Source organism: Anoplophora glabripennis, unplaced genomic scaffold (genome assembly GCF_000390285.2).
Source record: "Anoplophora glabripennis isolate ALB-LARVAE unplaced genomic scaffold, Agla_2.0 scaffold48, whole genome shotgun sequence".
NCBI lineage: Eukaryota > Metazoa > Arthropoda > Insecta > Coleoptera > Cerambycidae > Anoplophora > Anoplophora glabripennis.
Window position 1 is genome coordinate 300,714 of NW_019416270.1, and position 10,072 is coordinate 310,785.

At 34.9% G+C, this 10,072-nt stretch overlaps 1 protein-coding gene across 1 annotated transcript in view; it reads right to left on the reverse strand.

The window, feature by feature from the left end:
- Positions 1 to 9,373, reverse strand: part of LOC108904982 (zinc finger protein 395) — a 64,085-nt gene extending 54,712 nt beyond the window's left edge. The window contains exon 1 of the mRNA XM_018707724.1: positions 8,716 to 9,373. Within this exon, the coding sequence (XP_018563240.1) occupies positions 8,716 to 9,105 (390 nt within the window). The 5' untranslated portion in view covers positions 9,106 to 9,373. The remainder of the gene's footprint in view (positions 1 to 8,715) is intronic.
- Positions 9,374 to 10,072: the final 699 nt, after the last annotated feature.

Here is a 10,072-nt window from a genome sequence, read left to right on the forward strand (position 1 = left end):
ATTTATAAACAAAATGCGCTCGCCATTGCCAATCGGAACTGTGTCGGAGCGCCGGCAAACAATTCCGGAGAGTTGCAGAGCGAACGCCGACGCCGCGGGGCCACTATGCAGTTTGCAGCACGTGTTGCCCAAATAAGTAGGTCACAGGTCGATACCGAATGGGGTCGTACACGCGTTGCCCCGGGTTTTTGGGACACTGCGCGTTCCATTTTACGGCGGCGGACGGCGGTGACTTGCCATTATTTCGGGATTAAATGGTTTCCAGAGCGCGAACGGGCGCCCGTCGGGCACTTTGGGTATCGGGATAAATATAGCAGATGCCGCGTGTAAAAAAAAATCGGGAGCTGCGAGAGACACATCTGGATTTATATTAAACACTACGTGCACGGCGAAATTGGGCCAAAACGGTTTCATTATTGGAAATATGAGAACTGATCAAGAACAAAAAAAGTAGCATGATTATACATTGTAAGGTCCTCTCTGATCGTTCTTTACGCCCGCCCTCGTAAATGGTTGGAAAAATGAAACAATATTTTCAACTTTGTTCAGAATGACTATAGTAGGATCGTATTCGATGCAAAGTAGAGAAGAAAATTGTCGGTCTTTGTAGGAACAAGGGTGCCAAGCGTGAACTGATCCCTTCGTCCCTTCATAATGTATAAAAAAAATATTCAATTTCTAAACCCCTTAAAAGCGTATTGCACTGGATCCCTTGACAGGCAATGATTTATTACTTTGCATCGAATATGATCCGACTATAGTTTGACTTTATAAAGTCGCAATTCCGATTTTAAAGCCGAAACTCTATTCTGAAGTTACCGAAAAAGGTTTTTTAAAAGTACACATTTATCATTCTGTATTTACAGAAAATGTTTCGCTTAAATGATGTTTCAGTTTGGTGTCATATTTTAGATATAACCTGTATACTTCATATTCTATTACTTATTTTCTCAGTTATAGAAAATGAATAAAAAATATTTATTTCGATGAAATCAGGAAAAAATCAGCTTCTTATCAGTCCAATTCCGTTTTACAAAATAAGTTTGTGTTATTTCTTCAAAATCACATTAGCCATGAAAATTACACTAAAAAAATTTCACTCAAATTTCGCTCAATTTTACTCAATTTCTGTCTACACCCAATTGAGTGAAATTTCACTATATTAGTATGAGTACAACTGAGTGAAACTATTTTCATCAGAAATGAGTGAGTTGTACTCAAATCCGAGTTACTGCCACTACCAATTGAGCAACTTTTGACTCTATTTTGAGTATATAAAACCAATTTAGAGTTGACTTTTTCGCTAACATGATTTAAATTACTATTATGAGTCATCTTTTACTCAGACTTGATTTTTAATTAATTAAATATTGAGTGCAAAAATAAATCATAAATGATTAATTAGGATATAGTGTTGAAATTAATTAACTTCGCGGGGCCTCCTCCTGTCCTGGCTGAGACCCGCCAGCTGAGATCCGTCCCCGTCGCTGGCTAAGGCCTGTTCTCCTGGCAATCACGCTTTTCTGGAGCATTTAATGGGCCCCTATCAACTGTGGTCGAGATTACAGAAGTAATATGTAAGTGGTGCTATCTTCACGGCGCCATTCAAATTACTCGAAATTAATATACATTTAAACTCAGTAATGAGGACATTTACTCTGATTTAGGTACAAGTGCACCAAATACGAGTTTACGTGAAGAATTTATTTAAGGAGTACCTATAGTTGAGTGAAAGTTTTAGTTTAAAAATAATCACAAATGAGTAAAATGATCAAAATGCCCAATATTGAGTGAAAATGTACTCAATAATTTCACTCAGTGGATACACTCCGAACCTTTATTGCTTTCACTCACACCAATTTTTTTGTAGTGTACGATGTTTATTGTCCGTAGAATTATCAATGAATTAATCCATGTTTTTACTAATGATTTTGAAGTTATTAAGGGAAGAAAAGTCGCTTTTAGATTTCTGTTCAGGATAATCGAGTAAACTCGGGAGATAACCGAATTTAAAGTCGTAATTTCGAGCTTGAAGTCGGAATCCTGAATTCAAACTCCCAACATTTGTCTTTATTTTCAATATTTTTGTTTTTTTAAAGAAATTGATCTCTTGCCTAAGGTTCTTTATAGTTGTACTTTCTTCTCTATTTATTGTCTGCCTATTTTTTCAGTGTAACATTTTAGATTTGGCAAAAATAGTCTAAAATAAATAACCCTTGATAGATCCTTTTGACGCTTGGAATTATTTAATTATTTTTTAAATCTCTTTCATATACAAAATACCTAATAAGAGAAAACGACTCTATTTAGAAACTTTTTTATATCTATCTATGAAATTTTAGAATTTACATTAGTTTTTGAGTAACGATAATTGCAATATTTAACAGATATCACAACAGACTAACACTACTAAAAAGAAAACGCCTGATATGGTTTCATTAATGTTATGTTCGTGACAAAATTTATTTTTCGACAGCTGTTTTTTAGGATAGTTTCTACCCCCGTATGCTTTTAACTAACTAACTAACTAACTTTAACTAACTAACTTTAACTAACTAACTTTATAACTAACTAACTAACTTTATAGGAGAAGCTTGGAATGAAATTTGGAATTTTATGTGTAACAACAATTTTACAACACGACTAATATTACCTGTTTTTGATTATGTGCTTACACTTTTTTAAATGTAGCTATATTTTGTTATTTTGTCTAGTAAATAATATAATAAGTCTTCCATATATCGCTAAAGACGACTTGATTTTTGCTTGATTTTTAAGCAAATATTTACGGGATTGATATGTGTAAAATATTCGTAAATAAGCAGAATTGCTTGACAACTTTTCGAAATCGAACCAAAAATAAGTGTCATAGTTTGTGACGTTTTTGACGAGACATCCAGTATAGTAGTTATATTTTATAAGTAATTTTATGCATTTTATTGCATTAACTATTTATCCTATAAAAGGGAATGCCCTGTTAATTCGTTGAATATTTTACTGAGATAAATAAAATATACAAAATTGAAAAAGGTTATAATTTTTTTTTTGTTTTCAGTAATTGCTGACACATCCTGAATATAGTCCATATTCCCTGTTGTGTAAAGATGCAGATTAAGAGAACGAGGTATTCGGCTAGTACAAAATTACAAATCACAGGGAGGTTGCAACAGAACTTTATATTTTTAGTGTACCAAGCAACTCGCCAATATTTATTATTCATAAATACTTGTTTTACAGTTGCTGAATATGTAAAATAAACATGTAAGTTTTCTGTTTAACCCAAATTCTCCAAGACGATAATAATTTTTTTTCAATTTCGAAATAAGCTTAATTGGCAAAGAGGAATTTAATAATTCAACCAACAACCTTCACCAGGCTTTCGCAATTTTATCCAAAGAATAATCATTTGGACCGTGATTCCATTTTGACATAAAATTTAATGATATCGACACACACGCCTTTGACAATCCCACTATGGAGATCCTTTGACCAATTTGAAGGTTATTTAATTTTTAATGTTAATTTTTGCAATTGAATTTAGCTTTGGGATCTAGTTTCATTGATGAAAAATTTGCTTAAAACTCTTGGTATGCAAATGATCGATTCAATTTTCAGTTACATGAAACTTGGTTTTTAGTAACAAGAATCTGATTTTTCAAATTCGATATTAGACTGTTACTCGAAACAAGCAATATCTCGCCCATTTTGGAAATTGCTAAAACTTCATTTGATGAGATTATTTATAAAAACTTGAAATAGAACATCCTATAAATAGAAATGTTGTTTTATATAGTCACCTTAAACTGAGACTAATTTTGGGCTGATAGGACGAATAAAACTGTTTACACAAAATTAATTTCGGGTTAATGTTTGCTATGTACCACGTATTTACTTAGGTTCGGGTCAGGTTTGCCCTTTAAAACATAATAGAGAGGTAATTCAAACTCTCAGACATTACTGCTGGTATCTAAATATGCATACACTGTTATCGATAAAAATTGTACTAGCATTTATTACACTTCAATTATTGTATCTGATAAGTAGCAATAGAACATTAAGAACCGAATATAAAAAACGTAATCGGCGATAATCTCTTTCGTGATTACTTTTTTGACTGTCATGTTGGTAGTGGAGAAATTCAGATAACGCTTACGTGCTTTGGCCTAGTGTCTAGTATCTAGCGTAAGGCAAACGGCGCGGCGCTTGGAAGTCTTGACACGATCAGTTAATGGGTATTCCACTTATTAATCAAAGCGATCGTGTTGTCCGCAATGGTAAACCAACCGTACATTTCAATTTCCGCTCATAAAGTACGTTTGCTGCCCTTCAGTGCCTTGTTTTTGAACTAGCGCTGATGGAAATCTCTTTGGTTTTAAATTTAATAATGTAGTCGCTGATAACGAGAATAAAAGTTTTGCATCACACAAATCTAGACGAGTATCCGAAAAAGGTCAGTACAGTTATCGAAGAAAACTAAATTTTGAAGAAATATTCAGTGGATGAACCTATAAAAACAGTTGACTACTTGTCCATCACACTTTTTCATCACAATTTAAGTTTAAAAAAATTAAAATAGATATTTTTAGCAAAGGCAGCTTAGGTATCAGATAGAGACAATGAATTTTCAGATCTTGTAGGGTTCTTTGCAAGGTCCTAACTTTGTTTCTTCTGATTATCAGATCTTTGAATCATTTTTGACGGATACTTTGAGAAGCTAAAGTGTTAAAATCGAATCACTAAATGTTTCCTAAATTGGATAAGTTTATTTGATTCTCTATTGTATTTAAAAAAAGAAATAGCGTCCTACGTTTTATTGTAACTTGCAAATAAAGAATGGACTAACAATAAGATATATTTGGCCCAATGATCTAATTTTGGTAGCATTTGTGCTCCTTCGTTTGTTGCGATATGATTGTGTTAATACAAAACCAAGATAAGCAATATCAAACACTTCCCAAAGTTTCCCGACCGAAAGAGACTTCCCCATATTTGAGTTCTGCGAATTCCCTCATAATTTCTGTTATGTCCTTCAGACTATCAAAATTTCTGCAGTCCAATTGTTCCCCTTAGTTTGTAAGTAATTGAAATCTAGAATTCCCTAACTAAATATCAAAATCTATCTCTTAAATGTAAAACATAATGGTTAACGACAATGATTAAAAGTTTATCGAATCAATTCCTGTGATATCTTTGGCAGTTCGCAGAGATGTGTTCATCACGCGATTCGCGTTTATTAAATAATAGCAACTGTGCGACATCACACTTCTCATCATAATATTTCTCAAGTAGGCGTGTGAAAATGCAAGTGAGATGAATAGATAGCAAGGCAAATATTTGTTAACCGCAACGAAGTACTTGTGCCACTTTAAAATGGGTTATGTATCCGCAGTGAATGTTGTTAGAGCAGGGTATTTCGCAACAATATATACACACAACCTGTCTTGAGGTCGATTATGTCGATACCTTTCTCTACTTCTGCATCGAATTAGCATTTATTATAATAAGATATATGCATAGGGACTGTATAGATTTTAGATTCAGAACTATAAACCGTAACCTGTTATTTAGGTTTTACCGGTTGCCGGCGAGTTAATGTTGGGAAATCCCAACTGTCTGCAAGATGGACGACAGAAGTTTACCATTTCCCAATTATTTTATGTTATGACCTAGTAGTTTTTTCTTCACGCGGATTACATTCTACTTTTAGGTAGGCAAACCGGAAGAATGATTATTAATTTGTGATTAGTGAGCTCAAATTTAAAAGTCATAAAAAGTGTTTTATAGACAGGAACTTTTGATCATTAGCAGCGACAGTATTATCTCTTTGAGCAGGTTATTTCTGCAATACAGCCTCAAGAAGATGATTAACTCTGAGAATAATAATTATGTACCTGGTAGATTTCCATTGTTCATTAAAGATATGATATATATAAAAAACGTGGTTATATCTTTTATTTATATAAACACATTTTTTGGACTCTTCAATAAAAATTTTAATTAAATTTAATTAACTAGCCATATCTAATAAGTACATAAAATATTAACGATTAATAACCTGCAGACCAATATAGCCTTTATTGTCTACTTTTTAATAGGTATTATTCCATTAGTATTATGGATACCATCCAATTACCTTCAGACTCACAATAATCATCTTGGTTAAAGTACCTAATTTTTGGCGCCAGGAAATAATTATTATTAAAGTGCACTTCTGCAGGTAGACGATTATAGTCAATTTATGGACATTTATTAACTGTATGTTCTAAATGTATGCTTAGTTTCTCTAAGAACAGCGGCAGCAATTCATTTTTGTTAAATCGTTAAATAACGCATAAATTCTACCTTTCTTTCTCAATTGAAGGTAATTTATGCAATATGTTTATGTTTGTAGAAAGCAATATGCCAATTAATAGTTGAAGATTTTCTCATTCTCAATGGAATAATAAAGTTTTACGACCTCTGAAATAAAATGCAATTGAAGGTTAAGGGTAATAAAAACCAACTGATTCTTTGTTATAGACTATTTATAACTCGTTTGTTGACCACTATGTTTCTCATAAATTTTTTGCATATCATATGATTACAAAAACAATATACATACATTTAATTACATCAGTGATCGTTACTTTTCCATTTCTTGAATCGTACTGATAGTGAGGAGCGGACACAGGTCAGTAGATGGTACTTTTCATGAACTTATGCTGGGAGAATAAAACTTCTAATCTAATCACATTTTATGCAAGCCAACAACAAGATAAAATTATAATCCTTTCGTATAATAAATCTTAATCAACATGACTGCTTTTCAATTGTAGCTAACTATCTGATTTATTGAAAATGATACTGGAACGGGGTTTGTTAGATTTATTTGTGATGTCCTTAGAGAATTTTGCATTTATTTTCTAGAGATATTCCACCCGTTTGACTTGCGGACCTCATAGGTGTGGCTGGAATTTCCTTGTCTTAGTGAATCCGTACACGCTGGTCCGTTATGTGGGTCACACTGTTCTGGTCACGGTTCTGTAAATATTCAAAGGTCCAAACGAAACTAAACTAACACCCATTAATTAATTAATGAATTAAATTGGCCATATGGTTTGACAGTCATCTTCAAGATCTTTATATAACTCTTTAAAATACATATTAATTAACACCTAGATCAACACGTAATGTCATTTCAGTCAATGTGAGCCTCAAAGGATATGTTGCTTCCTTATTTCCTTTTAGTACTGGTATTGAAGAAGCTAGGTGAATTGTCATTTTCATGTTTCTTGGAAGGTACCGGTAAATGCCTTTCTATCAATTCAAATAACTACTAATCGTTCGGAAAGTGTGCCGAATTCTAATTGTGTCGACGTAAATGTAACAATAGTACTCGAGTCAAGGTTACAGTACCAGTATTTTGCTGACTGCTTACGTTATCAACCCGATAATAATGGTTAGATTAATGTGTTACCAAGTATCAATTCGATACCGACATAATGTCTATCGGCGGCATTTCTGCGATTCTCAGTTGCCCAATTTGGAGGGTACCCTAAGTTCACAAGTAATAGGACAAGGATAACGCCGACTGACCTTTTTTTACAGCCTCAAATTGCATTTAACACGCGCCTCTACAAAGGTTAATTGTCCCGCTTGCTTTAATTAGATGCGACCTCCAAAACACTGACGCGAATTTAGCTTGCGATCCAGGATACACCCGCGGAAATGTTTTCCGATTGCCTGTTAGAATCGATATTCAAACGGTTTCTCGGCGACCTTTGCACGAGCCGCAGTGATTTCTAATGTTTGCGGTTGTCGTTATCGACAAACTGAAATGACAAACGAATAGAATTACCTACTCGTTTCTTTGTATTCCATACGGTTGCAGTTATATTAAACAAGCCTACCAAGTAACTACAAATAAAAGATAAACCTTACGTAAGATATAATTTGTTTATTCTTATTAACTGCGTCCGTATCTCACATAAAAATGCTAATAAAAACGTATCACACACAACGGCTAACAAAGGAAACAGGAGCTTTGATAACTTCAAATCGCCGTCAGTTTTAGTGCCAGAAAGTATCGCGAAAAAATCGACCGTGAACGGTGAAGCTTGTTTATTCTGGTGACGTCAGAAGGATGCATTTATTAACTTGGAGGGAGAAGTTCCGTACATGCGCGCTGCCGGCACGCTAACAACGAGAGTTCTTCCAGTTGACCAAGCCCAATGTTAGCGCCGAAACGAAGGTTTTCTTGGCACCATTTAAGCCGTTCCAATGCTATATTGTGCGTGTGGCAAAATAGAAATCCGTTGCCACACAAGGTCCTTCCCATTAGAAGATTCGAATCGTATGGTTCACCTCCAAATAGTTCTAAAGGATTTTGGAACCGGATTTCTGCGTATGATGGTCTTTTCAATGATAAAGAATAAGTTTAATAAAACGAGTATAATATAACTTCGCTTCTATTACGTGTGCTGATAATTAATAATAGAGATAAGACTTTTATAGACTAATTGTCTGATAAAGTTTTTACTGTTGTACAAAAATTCAGATTATCTTGAATCTTATAAAGAGAAAACATATGCGGTTATAAGGAATTCTAAATTTTTTCATGCAAACTAATTCTTTCACAGCTAAACGTTTTAGTTCTTGGATAGTGACATTTGAAATTCAATCCGACTTGATGTGGAAAATGATATGAATCTGTGTACTACGATATTATATAAGTACCTCTATTCCTGTGGGATGGATTCTGATGATGACTTCGTCAGTCTCTGCGTGATGTTTACAAACTTCTCCACAAACTTCGCGACCATTGTAAGTAACGAAACACTTTTGTCCAGCAACGAGTTCGACCCCCAACACCGATTGGAAGCCTGGGCCTATGAGATCGGTTTCGAAAAATTCGGCAGTTGTGCGGCCCAGATTCCCTTGTCTGGAGTCAAAACGTACGGTGTACCTCGTGTTCGGTGTGAGGTTGATGCAATTATTGTTTTCCATGTAATTAGCTGGGGTTTTGACCGCCTGGATGACGCCGGAATAAAACTTCCCATCCTCGCCAGGAGCACAAACCCGAGTCCCGATGATTGAACGCTTCGCCAGGCGTTTACCCGTCGACATATTGAAATAAATAAAACCCGAAAAAACTAACTAAAAACAACTACAACAATAGTTCAGGCGAATTCTTCATAAAACAACGTCATCGGTGAAGTATAGCCTCCTAACCAACAATTTCTGCACAGATTCCTGCTGATGATTGAAGCACTCTATAGATACATCAAGAACCAATACTATTATTTTGTTGTCGTAGGAAATGCACATACTCATAATAGATAAGTAGCCTGTGATACGAAGGCTGCGCCACTGTAAACAGTTGAACAACGACTGACTGTGCCGGCCGGCTCTAGAGTAAGAACAGCTGATTCGTACAACCTGACCGGTATCCCCGTCCTTGTCTAGCGGCGCTCCGAGAGAGAGAAACTCGCAAGCTCGTGGATCGGATTCCTCCGGAGCCCAACATAGCGGCCCGGACACAGCTGATGATAACAACAAAACCATGTGACTCCCGGGCAGCCTCCAGATTGGGCGACCGGTCTGACCTACATAGAGCTATTGGCTAACTCGTGGGGAGAGAAAGGTCACGCACAGTTTGCTCCAGGCTTGGGCCTTATTTTCCGGATATAGACTTGATATTTCTACTATCCACCCTGCGTCCGGTTAAAACGGACCAATTTTTTAAACAGGAAAAACCAATATGGAACGTTTCGTGCAAAGTAAATTTCTATGTTTAATTCGTGTTTTGCGCTAATTTATTAATTAATTTATTTATTTAATTATGCCTCATGTTGCATAATCAGGAAAATCAAAGCAATTTAATCGAAAACCAATGAAATACGAAAATTTGAAAGGATTACCACGTTTGTAAACATATTTACAAAAAAAAGTCATAGACGTAGAAGCATATCTGACGACTGAAAACTAAAATGCAGAATTACTAGTTTGACTTTGTAGTTACTATACAGGGTGTACCAGAAATAAGTGCCAAAATGTTAACCATATATTTAACACAACAAAAGCAACAATTTTT